General features: G+C 39.6%; 1 protein-coding gene across 18 annotated transcripts in view; it reads left to right on the top strand.

Moving 5' to 3' along the window:
• JAKMIP3 (Janus kinase and microtubule interacting protein 3) overlaps positions 1-17903 on the top strand; it is a 125700-nt gene that overhangs the window by 86020 nt on the left and 21777 nt on the right. For 7 of the 18 annotated variants that reach the window (XM_079978425.1, XM_079978424.1, XM_079978417.1 and 4 more), the window contains 8 exons: positions 1644-1742; positions 1846-1905; positions 3631-3696; positions 5230-5298; positions 5391-5468; positions 7677-7880; positions 8418-8483; positions 17797-17838. In XM_079978425.1, the coding sequence (XP_079834551.1) occupies positions 1644-1742; positions 1846-1905; positions 3631-3696; positions 5230-5298; positions 5391-5468; positions 7677-7880; positions 8418-8483; positions 17797-17838 (684 nt within the window). Of the gene's footprint in view, positions 1-1643; positions 1743-1845; positions 1906-3630; positions 3697-5229; positions 5299-5390; positions 5469-7676; positions 7881-8417; positions 8484-17765; positions 17839-17903 lie in introns of all 18 variants that reach the window. The other 11 variants (XM_079978428.1, XM_079978426.1, XM_079978420.1 and 8 more) reach the window with 4 other exon arrangements.

Genomic DNA, 17903 nt, shown 5'->3' with positions numbered 1-17903 from the left:
TTTATGAAAATTCAGCAGCATTTTAGTGAAAATTTCTCTGAATAAAATTTCACCTAATGTTTACATTTTTTTTTTGCTAGCAATTTTCCCTAATATCATCATTTTTATGCTTACCGTCTCCTTTACCCCCTAGTATATGCATTTTTGTGAACATTTTGTTTGGTTGAGGAATTTTTGCATCACAAAATTCAGATAGGGGCAACTTTTGAAGGATAGCTGTGTTTCATTTCACATATTTTCAAAAAGTGTGAATTTGATAGATTCAGCTTTAAATACATAGTGAATCAAATTTCTCTGCCATCCATACTGGAGAGGCACTGCTAGTCAGAGTAGGTAATACTGGGCTTGACAAACAAATCATATCATCAGGTATAGTGCCACTTCCAAAGGTCTTTTCTCTCCCTAGCAGCCCAGAATTGAATTTATGTCACATATTTCTCTAGTATGCTTCCCATCACAGCTGTGCATGCACAGTACTGAATGACTGGTAAGGAACAGTCCATTTGTTTGTGCGCTTCCGACAGAGCAGAGTGACCAAGACACTCCTTAAGCCCATATTAGCTAAGGTGCTTCTCTACAGAGAGCCAGTGTGGTGTAGTGGTTGAGAGCGGTAGTCTTGTAATCTGGGGAAATGGGTTCCCGTCTCCGCTCCTCCACATGCAGCTGCTGGGTGACCTTGGGCCAGTCACACTTCTTTGAAGTCTCTCAGCCCCACTCACCTCACAGAGTGTTTGTTGTGGGGGAGGAAGGGAAAGGAGAATGTTAGCCGCTTTGAGACTCCTTAAAGGGAGTGAAAGGCGGGATATCAAATCCAAACTACTCCTACTCTTCCTCCTCCTCCTCCTCCTCCTCCTCCTCTTCTTCTTCTTCTTCTTCTTCTTCTTCTTCTTCTTCTTCTTCTTCTTCATATGTTAGTTGAGGACCAGGCAACTTCCAGAATATTTTTGCAAAATAATGACTGGAGACAAAAAGTCAAGAGTTTTGGAATTTCCATTAATATATATATATATAGAAACTCAAATTTGTGGTTTTTTATTCCTGAAAATGCAACGGATGAGATGCTTGGATTTTCCCATTTGTCATTGCATATTCTCACTATCCAACTTTTGCTGTATGCCCGAGTTTCAGAAACTCAGAGGAGTTTCTTAGATTAAAGGTTCTGCAAAGAGCAATCGTTTTTTGCCCATACCATTTATACACCACATTTGTACTATTACATCACAGCATCACACCCCTTAGATCATGGGTAGGCAAACTAAGGCCCAGGGGCTGCATCCGGCCCAATCGCCTTCTAAATCCAACCCACGGATGGCCTAGGAATCAGCATGAGTAGAATGTGTCCTTTTATTTAAAATGCATCTCTGGGTTATTTGTGGGGCATAGGAATTCATTCATTTTTTTTTCTTTCAAAATATAGTCCGGCCCCCCATACAAGGTCTAAGTGGTTTCTTGCTGAAAAAGCTTGCTGACCCCGCCTTAGATATATCTCAAAGCAGCCAATGCTTCTCCTTCTGTACAGATTCGAAATGATTGACAGTCACTCCCTTACACATTTGGCTTACATATGGTTTATATTTAAGTTCATGAAAGCTCATTCTTAATTAAGCTGATGAGAAAGCAACACAGTTTTGGTTTGATTACAGGAGCGAGAGAGAAGATCTCCAGCTATCAATTTTCATCACATTCCTTTTACTGAAGGGAAAAGCCCCCTCCAGGTCTACTGTGAGGCAGAAGGAGTAACAGTAAGTCATTCTTATTTTCTTTTTTCTTTGTTACTGCTTCATCTCAACAAAGCATTGTGAATTTTTCTGATATTCTGTGCCTTGTGTACCTCTCTCTTGTTAGGACATACTAGTAGCAGAGTTGATGAAAAAATTGGACATTTTAGGGGATAACGCCGTAAGTGTATGTTCATTTAATAAATTGTGCATGTTCCTACTAGTATGTTTTGTCCTTTTGTCCAGATAACATTAAATAACCTCAAGCATCTTTTAATTAGCATCCATTTTTTTAAAAAATGCTTTTCTTACATTTTGTTTGGGACAAGTCAATACAGGCCAATATTTGCATGCCCTTTGCTATTATATGCTAATAAGGTCCTTTATATTTTTTTTCCACACCACCTTAATGTTGGCTATTTAATTTTACGCTACTTTTCTTTAAAAAAGCAAAATCAATTCATGAGTGGGCACGCTCTTTCTATTTCCCTCTAACACTTTCCTGGTCTTTGTTTTTTGCTTCTTTTGACAAGTATTTTAATAATTTTGAGAATTTAGCTCTGTCAAATAGAATAGATTCAAGATAGAGCCTAAGGTGAACTAAATTTAAATTATTTCTTTAAAAAATGGTACAAAATTGTGCTACATAAATTCTTATTTCCTGCGTCAAACTCTTTAGTTTACTACTTACCCCGTGTAAGTTACAAGTGAATTCTGCCGAACTGCTTGTTGGTTTATTTGATGATCCGCACAAAGATGGAGCCTGGCTGATTTCATCATTGAAATCAGTGGGATTTAAAAGTGCTGGCATTTGCATCTTTGTCATTTTGCTGTCTATTTCAGGAGTTGCTGGTGCCATGGGGAAGGGCCACTCCACCTACAGCAGCATTGCTGCTACTTACTGGGGGCGGGGGCAAGGCAGTGGTAAGCTTGGGGCTGTGTGGGCACACCAGTGCGAAAATGCTGGACTGGCTCCACCAGCACAACTGCATGCTGCCAGCCCTTCTCCTACTCTGCCCTGCCCTCGTGCCATTCCTGAAAGTGGGAGCAGCTGCACAACACCACCCACTACTGCTGGCTTCTTCTGTACATCACGCTTGTAGATCTGAGTTGCAATTCTTTTCTGTATACTAAAGGAGCTGTGTAGAAGACTTTGGCTATATGTAGAACCTAAAGGGTAAAGGTAAAGGGACTCCAGACCATTAGGTCCAGTGGGGACTGACTCTGGGGTTGCATTGCTCATCTCGCTTTATTGGCCAAGGGAGCCGGCGTACAGCTTCTGGGTCATGTGGCCAGCCTGACTAAGTCGCTTCTGGCGAACCAGAGCAGCTCATGGAAACGCTGTTTACCTTCCCGCCAGAGCGGTACCTATTTATCTACTTGCACTTTGACGTGCTTTCGAACTGCTAGGTTGGCAGGAGCAGGGACCAAGCAACGGGAGCTCACCCCATCGCGGGGATTCGAACTGCTGACCTTCTGATCGGCAAGTCCTAGGCTCTGTGGTTTAACCCACAGCGCCACCTGTGTCCCATATGTAGAACCTACCTGTGTGCAAAAAAGGAGGTGCTCTTTGGGAAGCAAGGCTAGGTCATGTGAGGCATGGAGCTACTGTATCTCCAGAAGTCTTTTTCCTTTTGCTCCATAATATCTACGTCAGAGAAGGAGGACCTGTGGCCCTCCAGGTGTCATGGGACTCAACTCCCATCTCATCCCTGATCCTTGTCCTTCCTGGCTGGGGCTAGTAGGAATTGAGTCTGACATCAGGTTCTCCCTTCTTGATCTAGGAAAACACAGCGTGCAATGTGATGCCACTATGCCGAGAGCTGTTCTGCTCTCCTGACATAATTTGGCTATGGCAACAAGATGAAAAGGCATGTGCTCTGATAACAATTTTGTTTTGTTCTTGCTGCAGAACCTAACGAATGACGAGCAAGTAGTTGTTATACAAGCGCGGACAGTTTTGACACTGGCCGAAAAGGTAATGAACATGGTTCCCCCATCCCATTCTGAGAGATATTCAGTGAGCGCTTTCTCTGGTATAGCACAGTCATGATCAGTGGCAGTATAGTGGTAGGGCTGGTATTTTTCCACTCATTGTCCACCCTGCATTCAAAGCTGTTTCTAAGATGAGGAATGCTTCCATACAGGTGTTTATTGTGAAATTGGTACTTTTCACACATGCAGGTTTTTTGCAGCACCCACAATGTTATTGGCCTAAAAATGCTAGCTTTGTTCATGCCCCCACCTCTTTAATTCAGATTTACCCATTCTGAGGAAGATCAAATAAGTAAAAAAACAAAAACAAACAACAACGGCCCTGGTACCAATGCCCAATATGCAGTATGTCAACAATTCATTTGAAAATTAAGGAAGCACTCCTGGACTACACATTACTTAGTAGATGCTGATTGAAATGGCCCCCATGCATTTCTCTTCCCCATGCCACCACCAGAACATGTAGAATAGTGCATCCGAAGGCCATTTCTTGCCTCAAGGCAAAGCATTTTTATACTAGCACTACAATGTGTAGCACATATATTGGGACACTCTTGTTCTCAAGGAAGAGCTACAGAGAATCATCAAATTGTAGAGTTGGAAGGGATCTTGAGGGTCCTCTAGCCCTACCCTTGGCAAGCCAGGAATCCTGCCCGCAGCTGTCCCTGGGTGGGCCCGAATTACCCACCTTCTGGTTAATAGTCAGACGCAGATGGTGCTGAGACGATGCCTTCAGGGCGGCCATTGCAACTGGCACCTGCGTGATTAAGGCAACAGTAAGCCAAAGAATACCTTGTGAATTGGTTAACATGGTAGGTGATGTCATAAAGGGCCATTTCCATTTGAATGCTATTCCTTAGAAATGTCTATGACGGTTGAATTGATACAAGTGGGATCTGTAACAAACGGGCACAGTGTGGAGTACTCCTGTTCACTGCGCCAGCTTTCAGAGCACTCCATTGCATTCACACACACACCTCCAAATTCTGTTCCCCTACCTTACAGATATTCAGCATTCTTTGGCCATGAGCATGCTCAGTTCTTGTGAGTTGATTTCATGTTCTCCAAAGCATGCTGATAGCTCTCTTTTGTCCTTGGTAGCCCCATTTTGACTACATAGCTGTCATAACTCAGCACTTCAATTTTGCTGTTCATAATAACCTATGGGCAGCAGTCTTAAGCACGGTCAAAACAAGGGGTAGGGATCTTTTTTCAGAACAATGGCCACATGCTCACCCGGACAATCTGAGGTTCCACACTTCTGTTCAACAGCAAATGCAATACTCAGAATATCCTCATTGCATTCTTGGTAATCATTACCATACTCAAGGAACTAGTTGATCATTTTGTTGTTTTTTGTTTGTGGTTTATAAGCTAGCAATATACTGGAACATCTTTGTTTTGTGTCTAATTGATCAGTAATATGAGAGCAATAATAAAAGAGAACTTCTGACAACTACTCATTTGTCAAATCTGCATATCTGACTTGGATTTTTTTCTCACCATGTCTGTGTAGTGGCTGCAGCAGATAGAAGTAACAGAATCAGCTCTACAGCAGAAGATGATAGATCTAGAAAATGAAAAGGTAATACAAGAACTTATACAAAAAAATTAAAACTAAACCCACACAGCACATAGAAAAATGCCAGTATAACCGGAATCTCTTTCCATCTTTAGGAACTATTTAGTAAACAAAAAGGATATTTGGATGATGAACTTGATTACAGGAAGCAGTCCTTAGACCAAGCACATAAGGTAAGTTGAATTCTTGGAAGATTAAATTATTGGAAGATTCAAACAACCTGAATGAGAGTGACCATTCCATATTCCATCAGCTGATAGAAGCCTTTTGGTTAAAATTGAGAGTTGAAGAACAGATGTTACAGACTCGGTTTCATGACTTAATGGAGTATTTCATCCAAAATAAGTCCCAGTTACTCTCTGATTGTGTCATGAGTCTTCAAAGAATGATTATGATCAACTCAGTCAGTGCTAGGGAATAGGGGATACTGCTTTAACAAAATACTCTTTGTTTTAGGAACTGCATTGCTGCTACAATTTCTCTTAAGAAAAATGCCAGAGTTTTAACTAAGGCAGTTTGCAAATGCCCTTTTACGTTAGGAGGAGACAGTGATTCTGAGTACATGGCGAAAGAGATCATGAGAGGTGGTTCGGTACAAAAAGCAGGGTGGGTTTTCCCCCCTGGCATTAAGACAAAATGAAAGGGAAAGTTTTCCACACTTAATTTCTGTATTCCACTCTGCTTTCAAAGGTTCAAAAGCTGGATCAGTAAGAATGTTGGCAACGAGAAGTTTATCGCTGCAAGCCTGAGAAGTGTCCATTGATAGACATATCTGAGGGACATAACATAGCCGATTAACCCTCTGTGCTCCCTCTTTCTAGCACAGAGACTCAGGTTATCAAGCTTCCACATTATTATGCACACATAACAATATATCAGGGATTATGAACTGATGTGTGAAATGAAAGCTCCCTGCAGACTTGGCCTAATACACAGAAGGGATTTCTGCATTATCTTAGACAGGGCAACACCACAGAGCATTCTCTGTATTATTGTCGGAGATGTGGCAGAAATATGGAAATCATTTCATATCAAACACATTCCATCCACACCTTTAAAAGTGAGAGGAAGAGGCTTATCCAGAATACACCGAGGACTTTTATACCTCACGAATAAAAGGCTCTCCCTGCTGTCTATGCGTATTCCAGTGAAACTATCTAGTGGGTGGTGGCTGATTACAAGCAGTCATGGAGGCGTTTGCTGTTTTCTAGGACCTAGTGCTGCTTGTTCAACAATGCATGTCCATTTAAATAAAAATAGAATGATTAGGAGTTTAACTGGAAGTACTCAATTTAGGCAGACATGGCATGACCCAACAACCCACTGCTCTTGCACAGCTATATCAGCAGCAAAGTAAGACTTTGACGTGCAAAATGGGTCTCCTTCTTGCACTCAGACACTATGTTTTCTCCAGAGCTCCCCCCCCCCATTTCCATTTTGTTGTCATTTTATTTATGAATCTCCTTTTTCATAATATGTCTCAAGGTGATTTGCAGTCATAAAATAAAATTAAAATATCAGTGGAAGTAGTTTTTAAACAGTACAGAACTGCCCCCCAAAATAGAAAGTGAACATTTAAGACAGAGACCTTTTCACCCTGCTGGAAAAGCTTGTTGAAACAGAAATGGCCTATGTTGTTTCCACAAAGCACAAACAGTGCGTGCCTGGGTATGCTGTTCCACAGAACAGGGGCAGCCACACTGAAAACTCTGCCCCAGGTTTCTGTGGAGTGGACTTCTGATCTATTTGGAGCCTTGAGAAGAAGCTTCTGACAAACCACAGTAAACTACTGGGTATAAAGGGGTAAGGGGGTTTCTCAATCAACTTGGACCTGAGCTGCATATGTTTGTGCCTTCCATGTCAGTACCAACACCTTGAACTTGACCTGGTATCAGACTGGCGGCCAGTGCAATTCCTTCAAGCAAGGCGTGATATGCTGGTGGTGGTTTTCCCTCACAAGCAATCTGTCCACCATGTTTTGCACTAGCTATTGAAATTTCCCTCTTCACCATACCTTACACAATGGATATTTCAGACCCACTCTCATTCTAGACTCAGGGTACTTCCAAACGGGGGCTTAATACTGCACAAAGGACTTTCAGTTATTAGAAAAAAAGGGTTTTGGCAGCTGGTTTTCTTTAAAAAAAAAACTTAGCAGATTTTCCACAGAAAGGGCAAAACCAGATTAAATTAGTTATGAACAGGTTCTGATATTTGGGTGGCGATGATATTGTATGAGGTGAATAAAAACTGGCTTTTGTAACACAATAAGCATCCACAGCAAAGGAATAAAAGGTAAAAAGCCACACAGCAAGTATCGCAAGAGTGTAATGCAAATAACAAGCCTCACAGTGAACAAATCATTTCCCCTTTTCATTTAGCACATTTTAGAATTGGAAGCCATGCTTTACGATGCCCTGCAGCAGGAAGCAGGAGCCAAAATGTCCGAAATCCTCTCGGAAGACGAAAGAGAGAAGCTGAAGAACGCTGTGGAACAATGGAAGCGTCAGGTGATGAGTGAGCTCCGTGAAAGGGATGCCCAGATCCTCCGTGAACGAATGGAGCACATTCAGCATGCGCAACAGGTATGCTTTGGGCAGGAGGAAATGCTCCAATGCTTCTGAATTCCCCTTGCTGGAAACCATAGGGGAGGAGAGTGCCATTGCGCTTGTGTCCAGCTTGCAGGTTTCCCACAGGCATCTGGGTGGCCACAGGTTGCTGGAATAGATGGGCCCATTGGCCAGATCCAACAGGACTTTTCTTATGTTCCTATGTTGAAGAAGCTCCCTCAAGCAGAGGAAAACCTGTGAAAGAGGTGCACTGGCTTTTCATTGCACCCGAGTTTCTTCCGCACTGTTATTCTAAACCATGATATAGCAACAAGTCAGGATCAAGTTATCTGAAAGACTCTCTGCAGCCACAGACCTGTAAGTTCATTCATGTGAACCAAGGCTCTGGAGGTATTGTGAAATTTATCAGAATTTTGTACATATCCAAGGAATCAGAGATGTCTGCATCACAACCCCTAGCTAAGCCCCTTCCCGAAGTGTTTGAAAAGTTGTTCAGGTTAAAATGTTACTCCCCAGAATGGTAGTATTCATGCAGAATTTTACTTTTCACAGAGAATTAAAGAGCTAGAAGAAAGAATTGAAGCTCAAAAAAGACAAATAAAGGAATTAGAAGAAAAGGTATGTATAGTAATGACAACCCTGAAATACGTGAATGATAAGGTGTGCCTATTGCAGTAGGATTTGTATATAACTATTTGCAACAGCCTTATTTAATGCTAGTCATTTTCCAAATGATCTGGTTGGACGGAGGAATTGCCTTGATCATTACCTGCTCAGTCACAAGTGTTATTAAGAACATTCATATGGGGTTGTAGAAAAGCGATAGTTTCTTACTCAATTGGCATTTTGGCTTCTGGAAGTCAAATCATGATTCTTCAAGCATAAATATGTTTCCATATAATATATTTCATTTTAGTTTATGTATGTTACAGCCAGCATGGGGTAGTAGTTATGGTATTGGCCTAGGACTTGGGATTGTTCTTGTTGTTGTTTAGTCATTTAGTCGTGTCCGACTCTTCGTGACCCCATGGACCAGAGCACTCCAGGCACTCTTGTCTTCCACTGCCTCCCGCAGTTTGGTCAAACTCATGCTGGTAGCTTCGAGAACACTGTCCCACCATCTCATCCTCTGTCATCCCCTACTCCTTGTGTCCTATGGTTTAAATCCCCACTCAGGCATGGAGCTCCCTGGGTGACCTTGGGGCAGTCAATCTCTCTCAGCCTAATCAACCTCTGTTGATTAGGACTGTTGTCAAGCTAAAATGGGGTGGTGCTAGTTGTGGTGGGAAGAACTCTGTATGCCACACTGAGTTCCTTGGAGGAAAGGCAGGATATTCATATAATGAAATTCCCAGAATTCCTTTAAATATGTAGGGTGGATGCGGCCTCAGGGAAAGAACAGGTAGGAAGGCAGCAGCCTGGAGACAATGGGCTATATCCAATGTAGCACTACGTTGAATCCATTTAGTGGTATGCTTGTTCCACTGGCAAAGTGTTTGGTGCCAGAGGAACATGGCTGCGCAAGAGGACATAAGAGCAGCCCTTACCCATCCCACCTGCCAAATCTGGCCCACAGGGAGTAAAAGAGATAAGGTTCTGGCCTGCCAGGCATTTCCCCTGCTGTGTAGGATTAACAAAAGTTAAAGGAGTTCTGTATTCGCCTTGCAGTAGCACCAAGGGACTCACGTTCTGGTCATGATGCAACATTCATGAGTTAGTGAATTTTATTTTGAGAAAAAATAAGAAGCAATGAAAAGGGCAAGGAATATACACGTGTGAGAATGGGCCCCAGTAAATTCAGTGCAGCTTACTTCTGAACAGACATTTACAGGACTGTATCGTTAAAAATATAACTGTGCTATCCAGATACTAGACTCTCCCTGCTGCTGAAGGGATTAACATCACAGAGCATGAAATTTTAACTTGACATTGAATTGAGTAATAGTAGTAGTAGTATACTTTGATGAAAAGATGAAATGCAGCCATAAATTTCCCTTTTCACGTTATAGTATCAAACAATCTTTATTATGGTCAGAAACCAGACAACAAAAATAACAATAGTAACATGTATAACTACAATAGCACCAAGGGGCAGAAGCAATACACAAAATCCATAATTTCACATATAACTCATTTACATTAAAAGTTACACACCAGAGGACTTCCGGTTTGGGATCGCTAGCAGCAGGGAGCGCGGAAAAAGCCGCTGAGAGCTTTTCCGAGCTTCACGGGGGCTTGGGGGCGACGCAAAGGCACTGCAACCCCCAAAACCTCATGGGGGGGCCCCTGAGGGATTAGCCATCCAGCAGCGTTGGAGCGGTTCCGAAGCTTTTTCGGGTTTTTTTTTAAGGATCCGAGAGCGACGGGACTGAGAAACGCGAAATGGTAAGCTCTGCAGACCCCGTGCAGCAATGCCTCTAGCTCCCACTGAAAAAGCGACAAATCTCCGTAACTTTAAGAACAGAATCCTTAGTGCTTTTGGAGTAATCTTGAACGGAAAATTTGGATTAAGCACTAAGTGAGAACTGGATGAAAAGGGATTTAAAGTGAGGAACCCGACCTGTTGTTTCAGAGCAAATATGGTGCAGGGCATATAATCGTAAGAGAGAAGAAAGGAAGTGACTAAGCGCCCGCTGTGGAGAACAGAAGAGTGAAAGTCCTCAGCAACTTATTTAGCGAGGCAAAGGAAACAAAGTATTATAAAAGTAACTGAACAGACCTCTAGAGACTTTGTATTTCTTTTGGGGGAGAAGATACTAAAATAAGGGAATAAACGGAATACAGTGGTTATAAAGGAGAAACATTCTGAAGTTACAAACGAGATACAGAAACGCAAGGGGGAAAGAAGAGACGGGAGAAAGGACGGAATAAATAAACAGCTTAAATCTTTACCTGCCCCCTCTGTTTTTGAAGTTAATTATGGAAGTTCTTATAGGATTAAACAAGAGGGCAAATCTTTCTTTCCCTCCTCTTCTCCTTTAATTTTTTTTTTTTAAAAAAAATCTGGAAGCAACCTCCCCCTTCCTCCTTTAAAGAAGCTGGAGTTTTGTCTCCTCTCTTCCTGTTTTGTTCCTATGAGCTATAGAGAACTATTTGGATTTACTTATGGACTTCAGTTTAAAGAGTAGCTTCCTCCTTCCTCCTTTCTGAACAATTTGGACTGAAAACACGAGTCCCTCAAAGGCTCTGATATGTGGATTTCGGTGGAGCTGAAATATATTTGAGAGAGGAATATACCCAGAGTATTGGAGGATATAGTTATACATTTGATATTTGGTTCCTCTCTTCTCTCCTTTTTTTGGACCCTTGGTTTGTGGGACCTTTGGCGATTTTCTCAGGACTTCAGGACATTGGGCTGCTTTTTGTTTTTTGGGGGGTTTTTTGGGGGGGTTGTTGTTTTTCTTTTTTCTTTCCCCTCCCCCCCGATTTGTATAACCTGATATTGGATTAAGCCAGCAAGTGGCTGAAGAACACAGACCTGAGGAGGTAGAAGCTAAGTAAAAATCTAGCCCTCCCTCTTTTCCACCTGTGGAACCCCAAATGTGTGCACATCATTGAATTGTGCATCAGAGACTGGGCTCACCTCTTATCTACCTATTTAGTGATAAATTTTCTCTTTGAGAACTACTTTGATATCTTCACTCCTCTCTTAGCTGGAGAGACCTTTTTTGGGGGCTTAACTCTTAAATAATAATTAAGGTATCCTAGTAAAAATTTAGAACTGGACTAACCTGGCTAAACTGGCTGAAGTTTAAATAGAAAGAAGGAAAAAGAGCCCCCACATAAGACAAAATTAGATAAAAGCTAAATTTCTGCTGCTGTTCTTATCATCGGTTGGTTGCTTTGTTGATCTTGTTTGGTTTTGATCTTGTATATTCTGTTTTTTTTAATTATTATTTCTCTTATTATAAAAGCCTTATAGCAAGTTCGATAGGACATTGAAACTATCTAAGTTAATTTATCAATACAAATGAATTTATTGGAATTTAAAGTGTCTAAAGACGAGCCTGATCTATTATAAGTATAGAGTTGACTTTCATACATTCCTTCTGAATGATTAAAGGAGTGTTCGTGAATCCGCTGCTCGATAATTAACTAGACAGAATTCAGAGTGTGCGCCCCCTAGGGGAGAGTGTCTAAGAGAGTGTTTTTGAACTCATTGCTCGATAATTAATTAGATAGAGCTTAGAGTGTGTGCCCTTTAGGGGAGAGAATAAGTATTGTTGGAGATTTAATTTAAAACCAGTGAAAGAGAAAATGGCAGGGAAAGAAGGAAAAAAGGCAGGAGGAACACCATTGGAAAGGAAAACATCCCGACAAGAAGAGATAAAGGACTTAGACATCTTATGGTTAAAAATAAAAGAGGAGTTCAAACAGAGTGAAATACATATGGAAAAAAAACTAGGAGAGATGCATGAGTTAATAGATAAGAGAATAGAGGGTGCAGTTGGAGAACTGTCAAGCAAAATCAAAGACTTGGCAAGTCGGTCAAAGGCTATGGAGGAAACAAATAAAAAAATACAGAAAGAAATGAAAGAACAAAGAAAGGAGACAGACAGGATAAGGGATGAGATAGGAGAACTAAATAAAAACCAGGACCAAATCTTAGACAATCTGGCGATGATCGATATGAAACAAAAACAATTAAATTTGAAATTTAGGGGAGTAGGTGAAGAGATAAATGAAAATATTAAGGAAAAAATGATCAAAGAGCTAGCGAAATGGTTAGAATTGAAAGAAGAAGAGGTTGCATATATGATGGAAAACGCTTTCAGAATTAAAATAAAGACAAAACAAGTGAAATTAAGGAAAATTGCAGGAGACTGCTTGGTTATCTTTAACTCGATAGAGATGAAAAATTTGATATTAAAAAGAAGCTATCAAAAAAAATTAGTCATTGACGGCAGACCAATCATCATGTTTAAAGAGATACCAACCAGACTCCTGCGCAAAAGGGAAGGTTATAAACAATTGGCAAATGTCCTAAAAAAGAACAATATACAATATAGATGGGAGTTCCCTGAAGGAATCTCCTTTTTTTGCAAAGACAAAAGATTCAGGATCTCCAAGATGCAAGAAATGAAGAAATTTCTGCGTAGATATAAGAAAGAGCTAGGAAGAATAGAAGAGAGATATGAAGGAAGAAACGAGGATACAGAGGAGAGAAGAAGGAAAAAAGAAAGAGGAAAGGACCAAGAAGAGAGAGGTAAAGGAGAGGAAGCAGACAAAGAAGAAGAAGAAGAGGTAGTAGCAGAAGAGGTAGAAGAAGAAGAGGAGGAGAACAGAGAAAACAAAACCACTCGAATTTAAAACACTAATTATTTGTAGACCGAAAAGTAGTCATTATAATGAACTTAAAATTTTTGTCGTGGAATGTGAATGGTCTGAATGAAAAAACCAAAAGGAATAAAATTGTAAATGTGTTGAAAAGAAAGAAATTAGACGTAATCTGTTTACAGGAGACACACGTGTGTAAAAAACATAAACATATCCTGGTACATAAAAAGTTGGGAGTTGGGTTTATAAATTGCACAACGGAAAAGAAAAGAGGGGTGGCGATATATGTGAAAGAAAAATGGGACTCCAAAGTGATCTGTAGAGATAATGAAGGAAGGATCTTGGGAGTACAAATTAACTTCCAAGGTGAAAAGCTTAATGTGATAAACATATAGGCCCCAAATTCAAACAAGCCAGAATTCTTTAAGAAACTGGAACAAATGCTATTGGAGTTGGAATCTAATAAGACGATCCTAATGGGAGATTTTAATGGAGTGCCGGAACCGGAATTAGATAAACAATTAGGAAAGGGGAAAAATAAACAAGGGAAGCTGCCAAAATCCTTTAAGAACTTGGAAGAAAACTTAGATTTAATAGACATTTGGAGACACAAACATGCAATAGAGAAGCAATTCACCTTCTTCTCAGAACCGCATAAGAGTTGGAGTAGAATTGATCAAATCTGGGTCTCTAGAGAACTTGCATTAAGAACTACAAATTGCGAAATTCAACCGAGAACTCTCTTGGACCATAACTCGGTTATATTGGAAATAAAAGGTAAATCACAGGGCGGTTTCAGATGGAGAATAAATGAATACCTATTAGAAAACGAGGAGGTTGTGGAAAAAGCCAAAACCACCTTAAAAGAATACTTTACCCTGAATCTCAATACTGGGACAAGTCTGGACATAGTCTGGGACGCTAGTAAAGCGGTTTTAAGAGGGTTTTTTATACAGCAAAACAGCTACAGGAGGAAAGTAAGAGAACAAAAGAAGGAGGAAATTCTCAATCAGATAAGAGAGTGTGAGAAAAAATTAATAACAAACCCCAACGATGATCAAAACAGGCAAACAACAAAAATGTTACAATCTCAATATTCAATGTTAACAAGTCAAGAAATAGAATGGAAAATCAAAGTAATGAAACAAAAATATTTTGAATCAGCAAACAAAACGGGCAAATTATTAGCATGGCAATTGAGAAGAAGGCAAGAACAAAGTGTAATAAATAAGATAAAAGTAGAAGAGCACTTGATTGAAGACCCAAAAGAAATAAAAGAGAATTTCCTCAAATTCTATGAGAAGCTGTATAAAAAAGAAGAGAAAGGAATAGCCCAAATAGAAAAATATTTAGAAGACTATAGTGGGAAGACCATAACAGATGAAGAAAGATACCAATTAAATAATCCCATAAAAATAGAAGAGATCCAGGAGGCAATAAAGAAGATGAAACCAGGAAAAGCCCCAGGACCGGACGGATTATCAGCCAAATACTATAAAGTATTAGAACACCAATTAACACCAGTGCTATGTGACACCATGAATAAGATATTGAAAGGAGGAAAGATTCCAGAGTCCTGGAAAGAGGCTTATATAACGATGATCCCTAAACCAGATATGGACAAACTGAATATTAAGAACTATAGACCGATATCACTATTAAATAATGATTATAAAATCTTCGCAGAGATGATGGCAAGCAGACTTAAGAAATGTCTAGTAAATTTAATACATAAAGATCAGGCAGGATTTCTTCCAAATAGGCAACTTAGAGATAACGTAAGGCACGCTATAAACATTGTTGAGTACTTGGAATGTAAGAATGAGATACCCGCGGCGCTGATTTTTATCGATGCTGAAAAGGCATTTGATAACGTCTCTTGGCAGTTCCTATTGAAGAGCATGGAAAAAGCAGGGCGAGTTCATGAACGGAATAAAAGCAATATACTCGAAACAATCTGCAAAACTGATTATAAATAATAACTTAACAAACTCATTTAAAATTGAAAAAGGAACAAGACAGGGTTGCCCTCTATCCCCGCTTCTATTTATTATGGCACTAGAGGTAATCAAAAATAAAATAAGAGTAACATCAGAGATCCGTGGGATCAAAATAGGAACAAAGGAGTATAAGTTAAAAGCGTATGCCGACGACTTGATGCTATCCCTGGAAAACCCACAAGAAAGTGTTGGTAAGGCCTTGGAGATGTTAGAAGAATTTGGTAAGGTATCTGGTTTCAAATTGAATAAATTAAAGACAAAAATTTTAACGAAGAATTTGCAAAAGGATGAAAATGAAAAGCTAGAATTACAGTATGGAATTAAAGTGGCAAAAAAAATAAAGTATCTGGGAATTTGGTTAACTACTAAAAATATAAACTTGATTCAAGACAACTACCTTACGACATGGAAGCAGATTAAGAAAGACCTGGACACCTGGAGCAGAGTGAAACTCTCGTGGATGGGAAGGATGGCGGCAATAAAAATGAACTTACTTCCAAGAATGCTGTTTTTGTTTCAAAACATCCCCGTGATCAGAGGCTCTAAAATGTTTACAGATTGGCAAAAAACTCTTTCGAAATTCATATGGCAAGGAAAAAGGCCAAGAATTAGATTCAAACTTCTTACAGACCGGAAAGAAAGAGGGGGATTCTCGGTACCCAACCTAAAATTATATTTTGAGGCAGCCTGCCTTTGCTGGATCAAAGATTGGATCAATTTGGAAAATACTGACTTATTAGACCTTGAGGGGTTCGACAATAGGTTCGGCTGGCATGCCTACCTATGGCAAAACAAAGAAAAAGTACATAAAGGGTTTTCTAGTCATATTATTAGGGGGCTTCTATATGAAGTGTGGGAGAAGAATAAAAAACTCCTTGAATGGAAAACACCCTGGTGGCTATCACCAATCGATATTTCAGTGATCAAAAAAACCAATATGGAAGGAAAAAGGTTTACTTATGAGGACCTACTAATAAGATCAGAAAGTGGATGGAGGATGAGAACATATGAGGAGCTGAAAGAGAAATTAACAAGCTGGTTACAATTCCACCAAATAAACGCAATATGGACGGAACATAAAAAAGTAGGGATGAATGAGAAGAAATCCAAATTTCAGATAGAAATAATAGAGGGTAAATCCAAATTATTATCTAAAATGTATGATATACTATTAGAATGGGACACCAAAGATGAGGAAATAAAGGAGGTCATGACAAGATGGGCAATGGATCTGGGATATAATATAGAGTATGATAAGTGGCTGAATTTATGGACTAGCGGAATGAAATTCATGGCATGTGTAACACTGAGGGAAAATTTAGAAAAGATGATGTACAGGTGGTACATTACCCCAGCAAAGCTAGGGAAAATGTACAAGACAGGGAATAAGTTTTGCTGGAAGTGTAAAACTAAAGAAGGTAATTTTTTCCACATGTGGTGGACATGCGATGAAATGAAGAAATACTGGGAATATATTTACAATGAGTTAAAAAAAATATTTAAATATACATTTCCCAAAAGACCAGAGGCTTTTCTTCTGGGAATAATTGGGGACGAAATTAAAAAAGAAGATAAGACATTATTCCAGTATGCTACAGCTGCCGCTAGATTATTAATTGCCCAAAATTGGAAAAGCCAAAGTATCCCACCAATTAGTGATTGGCAAACAAAGTTATTCGAATTTGTAGAACTTGCAAAAATGACACAAAAAATTAGAAACCAAAAGAATACAAAGTTTATTAATGACTGGAATAAATTTATGATTTATATTGAAGGGAATTACAAGAACCTAAAAACTATAGCAGGACTGATACAGATCTTACGATGTACAAATCATTATAACTATCAACTGCAGGAGAAACAAACTATTCATACTAAGAAGCCTGAAACCGGGAGGGATGGAAGTCAATAGATGTGTAGAAGAATGATTAAAATACTTAAAGATATAAAGATATAAATGAGAAGACAAAGAAGCGTAATGGAAATCGACATTGTTTATACGTTATGTATTGATATTTATTTAGTTTTCTTTTTTGTGTGTGTTGGGGTTTTTTACAACTGTTGTAACCGTTGATTTGTTTTCTTTTTGGTGATCTAATGTGAAAATTAATAAAAAGAATTAAAAAAAAAAAAAGTTACACACCAACAGCTAAAGGCAGTAATCCAGAGACATTCAGTAACAATTATGGGAAATTATGTGGAAGGAGAACTAAAGATTCGTTTAACTTGTTTTCCCATCATTTTCTGAACCGCTTGGGTTCCAGTTTCAAGACTTTTTCTCTCAGCCTTTCCCAACCTGACGCCCTCCAGATGTTTTGGTATCCAATCCCATTAGCCCCAGTCTTTGTGGCCAATGGTCAGGCAGGGATGATCAGAATTGTGGTCAAAAACTTCTGGAAGGCACCAAGTTGAGGATGTCTGTTCTATACTGTTCATGGGCATGAAACGTATGGAAATGCTGATCAATTTGGAACTATGCCCTCTTGTTGCTTATTTCACCTCTTTTCCACAGACTGTTGTGCTTTACTCTTATCTCGAGTTGTTGCTCGTTTCTCACTAGGCTTACTGTAATTTCTTTTTCTTTTTCTCTCTTTCCTTTCCCTTGTTTCCCCCCCATTTTTAGTTTTTATTTTTGTTTTTATTTTTCTCTTTAGCTTTCATTCTTTGGTCATAGTACGCCCACACAATGGCAAGAGGTAAGTCTCTTGTTTTCCAGTTCTCTCTTTCTCCTCTGCTTCCTGCTACGCTCTGGTTGTCGTCT

This window comes from Podarcis cretensis (genome assembly GCF_951804945.1).
Source record: "Podarcis cretensis genome assembly, chromosome: 5".
In the NCBI taxonomy this organism is placed as follows: Eukaryota; Metazoa; Chordata; class Lepidosauria; order Squamata; family Lacertidae; genus Podarcis; species Podarcis cretensis.
Note: the sequence above shows the minus strand (reverse complement) of the source record. Positions and strands in the feature narration are given on the sequence as shown.